This window comes from Ambystoma mexicanum, chromosome 3q, assembly GCF_040938575.1.
Source record: "Ambystoma mexicanum isolate Mex_15411 chromosome 3q, UKY_AmexF1_1, whole genome shotgun sequence".
Classification (NCBI taxonomy): domain Eukaryota; kingdom Metazoa; phylum Chordata; class Amphibia; order Caudata; family Ambystomatidae; genus Ambystoma; species Ambystoma mexicanum.
Genome location: NC_090926.1, coordinates 1,042,663,093 through 1,042,679,662, shown reverse-complemented (window position 1 = coordinate 1,042,679,662; position 16,570 = coordinate 1,042,663,093). Strand labels below are relative to the sequence as shown.

At 48.4% G+C, this 16,570-nt stretch overlaps 1 protein-coding gene across 1 annotated transcript in view; it reads right to left on the bottom strand.

Moving 5' to 3' along the window:
* Positions 1–16,570, bottom strand: part of GAA (alpha glucosidase) — a 752,056-nt gene that overhangs the window by 449,807 nt on the left and 285,679 nt on the right. The window contains exon 6 of the mRNA XM_069655240.1: positions 12,333–12,452. Within this exon, the coding sequence (XP_069511341.1) occupies positions 12,333–12,452 (120 nt within the window). The remainder of the gene's footprint in view (positions 1–12,332; positions 12,453–16,570) is intronic.

Here is a 16,570-nt window from a genome sequence, read left to right as displayed (position 1 = left end):
GAAACTCTAGGCCTGGAGGTCATCTCCACTGGAGCCGCCTCTGCAGGCTTCACCAGGGCCGTCACAACTCCCTCAATTGAGGCCTTAGCCGGGTGAATCTGGGCCTTCACGACCTTAGGCGCATCGGAGGACTTCCCTGTGGGGGGGGGGGGAGGGTCACCGCCTCGCTCCCCCTTGGCTTTCTCCGTCGGGCCTTACCGGGGCTTTTCCTGAAGCTTACCTGGTTTGCCAAACTTCCTCTTTGAGCCAGAGCATTAGCTTGTCGTTGATAGCATCAGCGATGTTGCGCCCCGGCCTGGCAGCCGAGGAGCCTGAACCAACGGCACTCCCGGTGCCCGTGGACTCGCAGTGCTTTGCCTTTTGTTGGGCCCCCGTCGCCTGAGCGCCCTCAAAAGGTTTAGACGAACGCTCAGACTTCTCACCTGCTGCTGGGCTCTTCGCCTCCGGCCAGTTAGCGAGTCGTGTACGGCGGTCCTTCATGGTCCGGGCGGACATGTTCTTGCAGAACGCGCAGTCCTCCTCCAGGTGCGACTTGTCGGAGTGCAGGCAGTAGAGGCACCGGGAGTGCTCATCCTCCTTGAAGACGTTCTATAGTTCAGGCAGACCCTAAACAGCTCGGAACCAACGGGCGTCGAGTCTCCTTTGTCCTGGGCCATGTCCACGCGGGGCAGGCCTCAAAGATCTTGCGGAATCCTTCAAGAAGTGAAATTCCGTCCTCGAGGGGCATAGAGATTTCCGAAACGGGTCCCCGCTAATTCGACAATGAATCGGTGGAGCTTGAGGCTTGATCTGACCAAAATAAATAAGTAAACTCTTTGAAAAAACGAAAAAAAAAAAGCTAGAGAGCTAAGCACGAGGACTCCCAACACTTGAACGTGCAGTAAAAATCTGAAGATGGCTGCCAGAGGAGGGGTTTAGGTAGAGGGCAGTCATTGGCTGAAAAAGTATGACCCAGAGACCAGTGATTGGTTATTAGTAAAAAGACAGTTCAGAAACAAAAATGAAACTGATTTTTTCTTTACCGAGGATTCCCAGCCTGACCGGGAATATTCATGAGCATGTGAATCCATGCCAGACCCCATGCTGGAGAACTTTACTTTCCCCTGGTGGGAGCGGTGCGGACCTCCCCTCAGGTCGCTCACGGAGCTCAGGGAGATGCAGACATCTTGACTGTGGGCTCTCTAGCACCCCCCTTTCTTAACAACTTTAAGTACGGTTGCATAGACAAGATTGAAAAGAAAAGGCTGTTTCTTTGAGCACCAGATGAAACACTCAACTCTCAAAAGCCCCAATGTCAGTCCAGCTCCCAAGCTTAACCATTGCTTTGCAGAAACAGCACCACCTGTTGTGGCTTATATGCTTGTGCCGCTAAGTGTAGGCCATACTCCAGAATGGGGGACCAAGTCTCTGAAGCAGTGGAGCACCCCCTCCTTGGCAGCTGTAATCTTCTCTGCCACCAAAATGTTCCAAATCTTGGTCCACCACTGGGGAATAAGTGGGCCCTCAAGGTTGGGGCAATGGTAATCTGCCCCACTGTCATTGCCGATCTGGGATAGATCCCCAGGACTGGCGGACGCCAAGAGCAGCACCAAGAGTTCGAGGGGAAGCTCTGTCTGCATTATGGCCTCACAGATGTTACCTTGCCCCCAGAAAGTCTGTCCCTTGTGTACCACCTTGACAACAGCACCCTGGGTCCAGGGAGTTCTTAATATGGTGCAGCCTCACTGGGAGGAATACCAATGGTACGTCAATTTGATGGTGCATTTTGTTGGTCACACATTTGGAGGAGGAATAGTTCTGCAACCAGATGCCAACCCACGTCTGGTCATTGATCGGGTAACCCAAATTTGCTTCCCATTGGTAGAAGGGGCCACAGATAAGTCTGCATAAATTGGCACAGTTTCGAAATGGTGCCTACCTGTGCACCTTCCTGCTCCATGGATCGCAGCTCTCGGGTTGCCCTGTGTTGCACCCGAGGCTGAGCTATCCAAGGTCTGCTTTGGACGTACCCGCATCTGTCCACTTCCATTAAAGCAAACCTCTTACAGTCAGCACAGGTTAATGGGACCCCATTGTTAAGGAGCGGAGAAAGAGGCACTGTGGGCCCCCTCGTCTCCATCTGCTGAACTCAGTGAGCCGAAGGCCCAGGACAAAATCCGAATTGTGAAAGATGGGGGCGGGTATGCGGACCTGGCACCCTCGGGATCCCCACCAGCTTCAACACCCAATCCCATGTTCTTGCTGTGGTTCTTGAGGCTAGGAGAAGGCCAGGCCAGTACCTCTGCACTGCTGCAGCAATATGTAGTTAGGAGGACATGGGCAATGGAAGTCTAGACTGCTCTAGGTCTACCCATCGGGGGGCTCATGCATGGTAAGCTGAGCAGGCAGGCGCGCCAACTGTGCCGTTGCGTAGTAATGTCATAGGTTGGGTAACCCCATCCCTCCCAGATGCGCAATACTCATTACCGCGTTGGGGAAATCTCCCTTTCTTCCCGCACCAAATTAATCAAAAGATTCTATGCTGCAAGCTGAGCAGGGGCATGCTAGGGATCTCCACTGAGAGCGGTACGCACTGGTAGAGGAACCTCTGGAGTAGGTTCATCCTGCAGGTTCTGATGCAGCCCAGCGGGGAAATTTCTTGAGTTTGCCCCCTCCTTTAAGTCTGCCTCTAGGGCTTTGAAAAGCTGCGAGAAATTAACACCATAGACCTCTTTAGGGTTCGATGGAATCTGGATCCCCAAATAGCTTAATGCTTTACTGTCCCATTTATTTGGGCAATAGGGGCGAAGGGCCTCTATTTCACCTGATGTCAGACCCACCCCCAATGCCCCGGATTTGGAGCAGTTAACTGAACCCCGCTGTGCGCCTAAAGGACTTCAATTCTGTAAGGGAGTGTCACAAGGAAGACAGTTCGAAAGGGTGAGCATCACATCATTGGCCCAGACGGACATGTCGGATTGCTTCCCCCCCCACCATAACCCCTTCTATAGGTGGGTTATTGCGGACTCGCTGAGCAAAGGTCTCCATGATAAGGGCAAAGATGCGTGGGGATAGTGTAACTTATCCCCCCCCCCATACTCCGATTGTTCCCTAGACTTGGCAGGTCAATGGAAGCGAGTCTGAGGTTGCTTTTCACGCCGTCAGTCGCAGTCCTCGATTCGCAAGGGTTGCAGGTTCTAGCTGATCTCTGGTCTGTCTCTTTCGCTGGTGCAGGGACTCTCAGATGAAGAATGCTGCAAAACTCGATGCAGGGCCCCTTTCAGGACTGGACTCAGGTCAGGTAAACAGGTCACCGCAGCACGGCAGCACAAAGTGCCTCACTTGTTGCGGTCAGACTTTCCCTCCTATCTCTGGTACCCTTGAAGCTAGGACGCTGACATTTCGCTGAGGTAAGTCTTGTAGGACAAGCTGAGAATCCCCAAAGTTCCAGGTCGCAACTCAGAACGGTGACGTCGGCAGCACGGTAGCCCAAACTTAGAGCTGGTCAGCCAAAGGACGGTCTCGGGACACTTCTGAAGGCTCTTTTGCAGTACTGAGCAGACATCGGGATGGAGGTTCCCTCCACTTCAAGGGTTGCAGCTCCCTCGCAGGACTGCTGAAGATCATGAGAAAGACAGGGCTTCTTCAGGACAGCAGCAGAAGTTGGTCGCTAGGCCTCCTTCAGTCGGGTCTCGGTCCCTTCACGGGTCTCACAGATGGACAAGAGTCTTGGCTCCTTCACGGTACTTCAGGATCATTAAATAATGGGTGCAGGTGTCCTCATCTTAAAAGCCAAGTAAATGCCGAAACTCTGACTAGCCAATAGCGGGTCTAGCCCCCCCACACACACACCCCAGCAGTGGTCCAATAAGGACCACTGGCGGGAACATTCATGCATAACACTGAGACACACTGAAACCAGTTTGTGGATTGGGACCAGAAAGTCCCAGCCCACATCCTGCCAGCAAATACACAGCCATTCAGTAGCCTGCCAGAAGCTTCTGCTTTCCAGGGCACTGGAAGTCCACATAATGATTTCCCCGGCCTCACAGGCCAGGAAGAAGGCTAAAGAACAAGATGGTCTGAGGACAAGCGACAAACCATGTGGCACGGCCATGTTTGGACACTAGCCACAGTTCGTAGCCAAACGTGGTAAGGCTAAAACGCAAAGAAACAGCAAAAAAAAAAGAAATTGTACACTGCTGCCACCTGCTTGTCCATTTAGCACACCCAACGTAACCACAAATCCTTTCAGTGTTAGTCTAGGGCAAAACATATGGTGTAGCCAATTGTACAATGATAGAGTTCCCACAAGTTATAACAAGTTACTAAAAGTAGTAACAATGTTGCAGGACTAAGGGAAACTGTTTCCCAGTACAGCCTGAATGAGATGTCAGTTTCCCCATAATAGAGGAGCAGAAGACAGTATATTGAAGATTAACGCTTTACTGCACTGTAAAAAGTACAGGTCAGGATCAAAAATAAAAGCAAAAAGTTTGGGGGTCCATTAAAATGGAAGGAAAGGTGCAGTAAAGAGAAATCTTTCCTAGCAAGGATCGCAGTACCCATTTTCTTGGTGCCGCTGGAGGTCAGGAACTGCTTTGGAAAATGCTTACTAGGAAACCTGGGGAAGTATCAGTGGACCAGATGGGTCTCTTGAAATATAGCACTAGCCAGGTCCACAAGTCACTGCAGAATGGATCTGCACTTCGACCAGGAGTTCAGCCCTTTGGCATTGAGTCGTGAATTTTAGCTTATGGTGGGGTGGTGAGGGTGTGGGAGGTGCCTGCTGCAATATGGCCTCCTGTGCTATTGAGGAAGGAGCTGGGTGCGGATCATCCGTTATCTGGGACTACAGCTCCTATGCGCAATTGACATTTTTTAACAATAACAAACTGAAAGTGCACCAGTGCGGATTGTGCACTAACTAAGTTGGGCTCACCTGTCCCCATGTGACCAGCGAGCGACGTTGCTCAGAGGTCTGGGTCACGTCAATGGGCAGCCTGGCTGAGAACTGTGAAGGCTACTATGCTGATCCTGGGGCGTTGCTCTGAAGGTACAGCATAATTGGGTAGGCATCATGTATTGGGTTATTTGTGCTTCAATTGAGTTCCAGGTTTGCAGGACTTCCCTGCCACCAACCATGCGGTGCGCCGAGGCTTAGGGTCTTCCCCCTTTGGGGGTTGAATGCTGTGGAGAGGAGTCATCGTCAACCCAATGCAGCAGCTTTCCCAACAGGTCTTCTGCCTCCACGAGGGAGCAGACTGTTCTTGTGGTGTCTGCAATGGAAAACTGGAGAGAAGGTGGGAAGATTCACTCACCTGTTACAAATTTGTTCATCTTGAAGGGTAGTTGGCGGCCTTAAGGCTCTTCTGCATGGTTGCCATGGCCAAATACTGGAAAATCTGTAGGGATGTATCCTGATGCATTCTGCCCTCCTGCGAGCGGGCCGCGGCCCAATATCTTGCTTGGTGGTATAAAAATTGACTCTCGTAATGACATCGGCCAGCGGGTCCGATGATCCCAGACATAGTCTTCCCTGCAGTCTGCGTGTACAGTCAGGGCGGCTCGCTCATGGTGTGGTAGTAATTTCTGGAAGCTGTTGCCCACATATTCGCTTTGGGCTTGGTCTGGAATCGAGGATGGGACCATTTTGATGTGCAAGTTATTTCTCTGCACCCTATTCTCCATGCCCTTCTGCTTCAGTGCCATGTACGCATTCTCACCCTTACAAGTCTGCATCCTAAGCTGCAAACCAGCAATCACTCCTGCCTGCTCCAAAGTCTGGTACTCCACCTCTCCAAGGCTCTGTTCCGCCTCCACTACATGGCCATCCAGATGTTCCATGTTAGACAGAATCCTATGCAGTTCCCTTAGGGAGCACTACAGCAGATTAGGACTACAGGTATATGCAATAAATCCCCTTTGGTATCAGTCTGTACCACAAAGATTTAGTTGGTATGTTAGGGAGAATTCTCTGTTTAGGCTGAATTTCCCTACCTAGTGAGTCCCCCAGCAGCTTTGCTGGATTTCTGGGGTTTATTTTTTTTTCTCCTGACAAGAGTGAGACTCTTTTACCCTCACTCCTGGGCATGTTGAAGTGTGTTTTCTTGGTTAAACCTTGTGTTGAATGGGCTATGGGGTCTTTTACTCCATAGGGCCTCATGTATTTTTGTGATGTGGGTTACACAGCACCCTCTGTGCCGTGACCCAGGGGTGTCCTAGGGACTCCCCAACATAGACTCCATACCCTGGGACTGACTACTGTCTCCCAGGGCATGTAAAGTCACCAAAGACTTTGCTAGTCTTGAATCCTGAACAGAACCAGTACAAACCATCATATTGTGGACGTACTGGCTGGGGCAATTCGATTGCCCCAGGGTCTGTTAGTCGAGGGGGCACGTCTCCGTCCCCCCTGATCGAGTTTTGGCTGGTGGCAGTGGAAACTACGTTTTATATTCGACCGCGAATATTTTCCTATGGGATTTCCCATTGTTTTAGGCTAACACATTTAATTATTTATTTACGGTAGCCTTAAACATACCGCCGGTTTATATATTTATTATTATAACTCCGGTTGGGACTTTTTGCCAAAACTTGATTCTAAAATGGCGTTGGCGTTCGCCTCTGTAACTCTGACCCAAAGTGGAGCCCTTTGTTCCACTTTTGGCGGGCTTCTCCACAGAAGCCCTCCAAAGTGGTGCCACTCTGTCTGGGGTACTTAGGAGGGGTGGAGGGGGATTTAGGCACCCTGGACTGAGTTACCTTGGTAACTCAAGTCGCACTCCGTCCTGATTGGCCCAAGTGGTGAGCCGGCCGGCTCACCACTTAGCATGTTTGAGTGACAGCTAGGCTGGGTGAATGGGGGTTTGCTGCATAAAAGCAGGGCTTTGGGGACTGGAACTTCAGAAGTCGCCACAGGACCAAGAATCCGACGAGGGAAGAGCTGAGCCGACCTGCTTCGACGACACCACCCGGTGGAGCCCTGCTGAACCGTTGCACCACTTTTTCCCCGACGACCGAGGAGAACTCTTAACGGAGTGGCTCCTTCCCTTGACTGGTGGGGACAACCAGTTTTCGCCTTCTTTTCGCTTCTCGAGGTATCTCGTGGCCGCCTTGCCAGTGCCAAGCACCCCGGCAACCGGAACCCCACCACTTTTACCCCAACCGCGAAAGTCGGTACAACCCTTTAACCGGAGGACTCCGCGGCTGGTTTCTTCCCGGGCAGTGCTACGACCTTCTTCTGCTCTTCAGCGAGAACTTCTTCTCCCCTGACCGACGTCGAGCCTTGCTGCCACTGCCTGGAACAACTGCCACCGCTGGAGGACCCTTTCCGCTTAAGGTACCGTGTTCCGCCTGGCTTCCCTTGCCACCGACTGTACGGGGTAGATTTAGCCCCCGGCTTTCGAACCTGGGAGTGCCTGGGACACCCTGGCTAAACTTTCTAAGCCACTCTAAACTCTTTCTAACTCTTTGCAAGACTCTGAATCCCTACTAACAGTGTGATCTTGGGCACATTTTCGCTCCGGCTACTCTAAGAGTGGGCCCTGCCTAGTGACTTTTGCTCACCTGTGACTTTGTACTTCTTTGAGCCTATTGCAAGTGTTCTGGACCTTAGAGTGGTGTGTTTAACCTATGTTTGTTCCTTTTTATCCCTTCCTTGAACCTACTAGAGTGTCATCTAACGTTAAGCACTCACCTCTGTTTTAATTATGTGGTGTTAACTTAGAGTTGGCTAGATAGGAGTAAGGGTGGAAACTGCTTTCATTATAACTGTGTTTGAAGTGTTTTTACTATACTTTGCTAGAGTGTCTTCAATTTATGTGTTCTTGAAAATAAATAACTATATACTTTTGGAACCCAGCTCTGGTCAGTGTTTGCTTGTGCTATTGTGTCTGAGTACATATTGTGTATACTTTGCATACTGCCTAACTCTTCTTGAGGGAAGTCTGACTGCTCAGCCACAGCTACCAGGTAAATCTGGGTGGTGCAGACTGCTACCAAGTGGGTTTACTGCTATACCTGTAGTCTTAAATCTTTTGCAGTGTTCCCCAAGGGAACTGCACAGGTTTCTGCCTAACATGGTAGTTGTGGCTGAGCAGTCAGACTTATCTCAAGAGGGAGATATTCAGTATTGAGGGTTTAAACAATAGGATTACAGTACTTGAGGACAAGGAAACACTGACCAAAGCTTTGTATCAAAAAGAATATATATATTTATTTTACACACTCTTAACTCCACACACAAATCACTATCATTAAAGCAAGCTAAAACAATCAAGAAAAGTACACACAACTCCCTATTTAAATTGTAGACAAGTTTGAGCAAGAGTGAAAACTGAGCAAAATGGCAGTGTAAACCAAGCAGAAATGGTACTCTAACAATTTCTTCAGAGGGAGGGAAAGGTCAAGTTATACAGGGTAAGACTGCTAAACACACCAGCAACACTTCCCAATTGGATTGTGAACAAGTTAGGCAAGGTAGTACTTTAGCATAGGCAATGGTGAAAACCGAGCAAAATGGCACTTCAACAATATATAAAGGGGAAGGAAATGTGGTTATAAGAGTTTAGGTGCACCAACACATTTCTTTATGAAAAGCAATCTAGAGAAGGCAGTTCTAACTGAAATAGCCAGAGTCAATAGGCCTGTTCCAGAGTCAATGGTACAGGGCAATGTGCCCATGATCAAACTGTTCTAGTAGCTGCAGTCAAGTCTTTGTTTAACGGTTGAAAAGGAGGGTGCAGAAGGTAGAAAGATAATGTTAGACAAAAGGGACAGCCAGCCCAGAAGGTAAGTAAAGGATTTAAAACCCCTTTAGCAGTACCCAACGAAACGGGAGGCTTGGTGGAACAATGTACCTTAAAAGTGGATGAGGCTCCTGCGCTGGCTGTAGTTCCTGGCAGTTCCTGCAGTTCGGGAGATCCAGCAGAGGAAGAGAGGCTCTCGTCGTGGAGGAAGGTTCGAGTCACTGCACTGCCCAGGGAAGAAGCCAGCCACAGTGATGCCAAAACGGAATAAAAAGGTATGCTCCTTTAAATCGCAGTCATGGTGGACGGGTGCCTGGCTATCCAGTCTCCTAGTGCTTGGCACTGGCGATTCGACCAAGGCAGGTCCGGGAAGGCGATTGGCGAACTGGTTGGCCCCAGTAGCTCAAGGGAAGAAGGCTCTTGCAGGTGAAGATCTTCTCTGGTCGTTGGAGAAAAGTGGCGAGGATCTGCAGCTGGGCTTCACCGGTGGTTCAGTCGTTGAAGATGTCTTCGGCTTCTCTCCTCTTCAGATTTCTTAGGTCCAGTGGCGACATCGGTCTTCCAGTCCGCAGGTCCCTGCTTTTATGCAGCCAAACCCCCATTCATACAGCCTAGCTGTCACTCACACAGCGGGGTGGTTATCCTGGCAGGATAACACCCCAGCCTATCATGGCAGAGTGCAACTTGGGTTGCTTAGGCAACCCTGTCAGGGTGTCTATTCCCCCTCCCACAAATCCCGTCTACCCCAGACTCTCTGGCGCCTGAAAGAGGGCTTCTGTCCAGAAGCCCGCCAACAGGACGGACAAAGGGCCCAGACCTCGGTTTGGATTACAGAGAGAGACACGAGAAAGAAATATTATCAAAGATCTGGCAAAAAAAAAAAAAAAACACTGGAGTAAAGTTAATAAAATGATCCGGCGGTATGTTAAAGGCTATCATAAAAAGTGGTAGCCTCGAACAATGGGTAAATCCCATAGGAAAATATTTGCGGTCGAATATTAAAAAGGTAGTAACCACTGCCACCCGCCAGAAACTGGAGAGAGGGACTGGACAGTACCCTCTCGAAAATAAACACCAGGGAAAATCCACTAACCCTTTCCAGTACCTCCATAGTAAGATGGTGTGTACTGGTTTTGTTCACAACTATTGACTAGCAAAGTCAAAGGTAACTTTGCATGCCCTGGGAGACAGTAGTCAGTCCCAGGGTATGGAGTCTATGTTTGGGGGTCACTATGACACCCCTGTGTTACTGCACGGAGGGTGCTGTGAACACACATGTAAAAAGATGATACCTATGACTGAGGAAAAACTCCATGGCCCATAAGCACATAAATAGGCTGAAACATATCAAAATACAACTTAGAGTGGGAAAAAGAGTCTGACTCTTAGTAGGAGTAAAAACAAATAAACCCCTGAAATCCAGCAAAGCTAATGGGGGACTCTATAGGTAAGGGAAATTAGCCTTTTAAGAGAATTCTCCCCAACATCCCAGAATTCTGTCTTAATGTCTGTCATGAAGGCCTGGGTGTCCTTCGTGGCTAGCTGCCCAGGAGTTCTTGGGGCCTCTCGGTGGAGTGGCCCATGACACACCGTCTCAGTCTTCTGCCCCTTCTCCTGAGATTGCAGCATGGCAGCGAGGTCTGTGGCTTTGCTGTTTTTCTGTTTCTTTGCCATGGTGGGCCCCCAAGGGGGACTCGTCCCAGGGGGTCGCCACTTGCAGATTAGAGGTAGAGGCCGACATTGGGAGGGCCCATATCTTGCGTGAGCCACCAGGAACCACTAAGTCTGTCGGCCCCCGTGCCTTAGGGCCTCAGGTTGCTGCCAGAAATCCACACTGCGTGGGGCTTTTGCTTCTCTTGGGACAGAATCTTCTACTGCCCCGACCTGAGCGCACTCATCGCCACTGCCCGGGGGCTGCCGGAGGTCCAGACCACTGCTGTGACACGCTGGCCCCCTCCACACACAGGCTGCCAGACTGCTGAAAGACCAGGGTGGGGAATGGATTTGCAGCAACCTCCCCTGAAGGCTCATCAAGTCCAGCTTATTCTATGCTTATGGGAGGCCTGAGCAATAGCTTCCTGTGATCCCCATAATGTTCAACAGCTGCACTCCTGAACAGCAATGTTGTCAGGGCCCGGGAACGCAAAACCCCTTTCCTCACACTGCAGGTGTTCAAAGGCCAATCTGATTACAGAGCAGCGAGGGACATGAGCTATCGTCCTGCTGCTGCCCGGGGAGCCCCGGCAGTGCCTTCTTACCGGATCGCTGCTGGCCCCCTGGTGGTTTCACTCTTTCCGCATCAGCTCTGGAGCTCCCTAGGGCTCGCCTGCATTTCCCAAGGGCTGCTCATTGCATCGTGCTGGATTGTGCTGCTAGTGGCGGGTGACCACTGCTACGCCCGAGATGCCGACCCCATTGTCGGGTCAGTCCACCACCACTGCTGAAGGCAATCATCGGCAGCCACCAGGGCCAGGGTCAGGATCGGGGGCTCCCCGCCAGCTCCGCTCACACTTAATTGTTCCCAGGCATCTCCCCCAGGGACTCGCCCAACATCAGCCCTCAGACTGGCACTTTGCCGGCAGAATACTGCTTTAGGTCCCGGCTATGCATAGAGGCTATCACGAGTTGCCACAGTCATGGTGCTCCAAGACACGCCCCCTTCAGGACAGGGTTTTCTAACTCTTAAAGGATGGTGGAGAGTTCTTTATCATTGGACATATGCGAGTTGTAGGAGTTGGCTTTGGAAGTGATGAGGGTATGTTTGTAAAAACCTCCAACGCTGCTAAAGGTGTTCTAGTGCTCTTTTACTACAGCAGATGGTAACAGGCTCATCCGTAAACCAGGAGTTTGCCAGCTTGCTTGGTTTCAGCGTTTTGGGTTTGAGAGAGGCATGCAGATCAATAGTAGAGTGGAGGATCTGACGGTAGAGATCAGTTAGGCTTGAGTAGTGTCTGTAGGGTAGGCCCAAGTGTCGTTTCAGTAAGCTTGCAAGTGTTGTGCTTGCGTTAGTATTTATCGTCATCACCACCACATTAGGATTGTACTGCATTATTTGTTCAGCGAAAGGTGTCTCTCAGGAGTGATCACCCAAGCTCTACTTCTCCGAAAAGCACATGCTGAGGAGGTTTGAGGAATGGTGCACAAGCAAGAAGAGGCACTGTTAAAACAACAAGCAAGTCTGTTTCCCTCATGCTACAGTGTCATTTCTCTTGTGGGCGGATGTGGTAGACGAGGGAGTGGTTTCTCTGTGGTTGCCAAATGGAGGTCATGGTGAGATGGAGCTCCTAGCCGGTGATCCACTGCCCTCCCTAGTCTTCTCAGCCATCTATCCCCTACAGTGCGGTTCTCGCCTCCCTCTCCCCAGCAGCCGAATATAACAAATGGCAGCAAAGCCCTTGGAAGCTACCGTATGTGCCCCAAGCAGAACATCACCAAACAGCACTAGCACTAAATGGAGGGTAACCAAGGACAGCATTACATAGGGCTGCACTACCCAACACGCGACAGCACCAATACACACAATATCACATTCTGTGTTTCAGCAAATACAGTAAGGGCCAGGGATACAGTTTAAGAAGGAAGGGGATATGAAGGCCACCTCACCAATCACATCCAGGAACTGCCGCACCACAGTCTTTGGTTCAGGGCCCAAGAAAATATAAAAGTCCAGAATACCACCAGTAGTCCTCCAAGATAGTGCTGGGGCGGGCTGCAGTACAACATCTGAAAGAGAAATAGCAGCATGAGAACAGTCTGGAAAGGCGCAACCGTACTGCATTTTCTTTTAATCATTCAAACATGCTGGCGGGACACCACTTCAGCAAGTACAAAAGTTTTCTCATGCTCAAAAGTTTATTTAATTCACATTAATCCACACAGACCGATACCTGTGAAATAATATTTGCTATAAAATTTGTGGATGTTCCTTGAACTGACTATTCCATTGGCAACCCTTCTGTTTCGTTATTGTGGGAGGACTACCAAAGAAAATGCGACATAAATGAACACAGGGATTATCCGAGGGTAAATAATGTCCTTATTTTTCTATGCCATTACATTTTCTGATCACAATGAGGACAGCCATAGCCGAGTGTCGTTTACTTCTATGAATAGTTTGGAAAACTGAGGCAGTGTTTTTAAAACATTTTTTTAAGTATCCTGAACTATTTCGCACAATGGGATAGCACCTAATGAAAGGCATTTGTTATTTAGTAGAATCTGCAAAGCGTTTTCTGCAATAGTTTAACAGTTAAAATGAATCTTGTGTGCATAATCTAATCCTTACTATCTGTCATTCCCATTTCATTGAATGTTCATACTATATAGTTTGGCAGCTTCACCTGCCAAGGCTGTTGCAAGAACCCTGGGGTCTGTTTCATTATTCAAGCTACATATAAAACCACCCACATCTAGGGGCAGGTTGCAGCTTCACCACACAGCAATAATTAGAACGAGTCTGAGGAGGACTAGTTCGGTTCTTTATAATCCATTTGAGGTTTGTATGGTCTAGTTTTCCATAGCTCTTGTTAGGAAAGATTTCTCTTCTGGCAACTTTCCACTATAGTTTCTATAGACCCCCAATCTGTTTGCTTCTTTTTTTAACTTGTTATGACTTTTTGAAGATAAGTAAAACCTTCAGCTTCACTTCCCTTCGCTCATTTGTTACGGGAAACTGATCAGTCAATTAGACTATCGGCACTTGGAAACTAGGTTTCCCCAATATCTTTGAATTTTTTGTAACTGATCAACATTGCACTATATTAGAAACTGCTATGTGCAATGTGGATACTTGTCCATAAACCTAACTTTACACAATTGGAATTTTTGGTTACTTTTATGATTGCCTAAAGACATGCTGGTGGAAGCAGATGGCATACATTACTTACCGTAATTTTATTTGATGCTTTTATCTGCTTCGATTCACATGCTTTGCATATGCTAACATCTAGTGGTAGGTGCAGAGTATTGCATGACTTGTTTTCGAAGTTTAAAAAAAGGATGCTGACTGGGCGCGTTTCTAAGACTATCCCTACATCCCTGGTATGACTTACACCATGTTACAGTGCCCATGGTCCTTTTACCGTGTCAAGGTGCCTCAAATTGTTTTGTTTCTGACATGAGTGAGCATGAAGTGTATGTGCGAGTACTTGAAGGCAAGGAGAGGTAAGATGTCCAAGTATCTTGAACTCCAAGAGGGGAGGAAGGGTGGGTGCATGTGAATCATAGGATTACGGTAATTAATGTATGGCTTCTGAGGCTTGTGGATCTGCTCAGAATAACATGCTTTGCATAGACCAGCAACTAGTACCAAACATGTGTATTTGTAGAGCCATTCACAAATAGAGGTTTCTTGTGACCCAACTCAATGGTACTCATTTTATCGACCTCAGAAAGATGAAGAGCTGAGTGGACCTGCCGGGATTCCAGCCTGTGACCAGGAGGTCAAACACAGGCCCCTGTAGTGGATACACAGTCCACTGAACCACAGAGCCGGCTACCTGAAGAAGGTGGTGAGTTGTTGGAAGGTACAATGGAAAAGAGATGTCTTCCCACCACCTGGCCCACCAGTGAATCACCCCTTTAAAGTGCATTCAAGCAGTAATGCTGTGTGAAGGTGTGAATAGAAATCCAAGTAGCTGCTTTGCAAATAGCATCTAAGGGCACATTTGCAATGAAATCTAGAGTAGCCCCGGTGCCTCATGTTGAGTGTGCTCTGGGCGTGAATGGTAATGTTATCTTGGACACTGAATAACAGATCTGGATGAATTTCACAATACATTTTGAAATAGCTGGTAGACAGGGTCACCAACTGTTCCTGTGGCAAGGGAAATAAATAATGGATCTGTTTTCCTCAATGATCCTAAACTCAAAGTGTAAAAAAGCAAAGCTACACAGGCATATGCGGGCCCTCAGTAAGTTCGGTTTTGGCCCAGTCGTTTATCTAGTCAAACAACTAAAATTGATCTATAAAAATTGGCTTAGGGGCTACACATTTTCTAAGGCCCAGAATGTAGGATCAAGAATGCTGGACATTTTGTAACACCACGATTGTAAACCCAGATACTGTGGATGCAGATGCCTCACAGCCTCGATTCCAACAGTAGATATCAGATTGGGGAGGTCAGAGCGCCAGCCCCGTTGCCATCTTTTCAGGGGCGCCATCTTTTGATGTATGCAGCCCCCCTTGAGTAGGCAAGACACCAGGTAGTGGTCTGACCAGAGTACTGATTCGACCAAAAAAATAACTCAAAAGTCATTCATCAGCCAAAACCAAATCGAGGGCATTGTCCAATTTATGGGTAGGTTCAAGGACTAGTTGGGTAAAGTCAACCAAACTATCAAAAAAAAAAAGGAACCAAGTACAGGGGTTTGAGGTTTATTAAATTTAAGATCTCCTAGAACCACAAGGTTAGAAAATTATGTATGTAGTTCAGCCACAGTGTCTAGTAAAGGCTCAAGAAAACCAGTGAAAGACCCAGGACCACGATAAATAAGCAGGAAGTAACATACAAATGAGGGAAGATAAAACCTACTGAACTAAAAGATTCCATAGCCAGATTATGAGAAAAGTCAAGCTTGGAAACCTTCAAAGATTCTTTAAAAAATGACCGCAACCCCACCTCCCATTTGCAGAGGGGGGCGGTCAGCATGAATGTAATAGCCATCAGGTATTGCTTAAATCAGAACAGGGGCCGAAGACTCCTGTAGACAGGTTTCAGTTAAAAAGAATAAATCAGGGAGGCGATCGGACAGTACCAGATTTATTTAAATTCTTATAACGCGCTGCATGCCCATAGGTCTCAGGGCGCACAAAAAACACAGACAGGACAACAAGAGAGCAAGCAGGATCAGAAAGGGGTCATAAGGATTACACCATGTTAAAAAGGTAGGTTTTTATGGCTTTTTTTAAATAGGAGGTAGTTTTTGATTTGTCGTAGCACTGCCGGCAGAGCATTCCAAAGTAGAGGGCCCAGAACATCAAGCGTGGTGGCTCCAAATTTTGCAGTCTTAAATCTGGGGGAAGCAAGGACTGTGGCAGAGGATGAACTCAGATTTCTTCCATTGCTCTTGATGTTAATGCGTTCAGACAAGTAGCTGGGACTGCTGAAAGAGAGGCATTTATGTGGCATAGTAAGCATTTTATGTGTAATGCGATGTTTGACTGACAGCCAATGAAGCTTCTTCCTGAAGATGGAGATATGGGAGCGACGAGATTGAGTGAAGATGGTCCGCACAGCATTGTTCTGGGCCACTTGTAAGGCTTGGATATTTGCAGTAGTAGTACCAGACAATAGGCTATTGCAATAGTCCAGTCTGGGGTTTATCAACGCTGTGGGTAGAAGAGCACAGTTTTCGGCTGTTAGCAATGGACGGATGTTGATTTGCTTATTGATCAGTCCGCAGCTAGAGTTGATGTAAGAGACATGCAGCTTCATGGATAATTCGTCGTCTAAGACAACTCCCAGAGTTTTTACCTTCCTCTGGACTGTGATGATGTTGCCTGCAATAAGGAAGTTGCTCCGGGTGTTCTTGGAGGATACTATCATTAGTTCGGTTTTGTTGTTGTTAAAGGCTAGAGAGTTACAAGCCATCCAATCCTGGATGGCTTTGTAGATGCTATTGATGGCCTCAACATCATTTCTGTACTGACCACTAAGTTGTATGACCACCTGCGTGTCATCTGCGTAGTTGGTATACTGAACACCAAGTTTAAGAGGTCCAGGAGAGGGCGAATGTACAAATTAAAAAGCAGTGGCGACAGGCAGGAGCCTTGTGGGACACCACAGGTGAGAGATAGGAGTGGAGTGGTGACTACACAAACCCTAACCATGCAAGGGCCC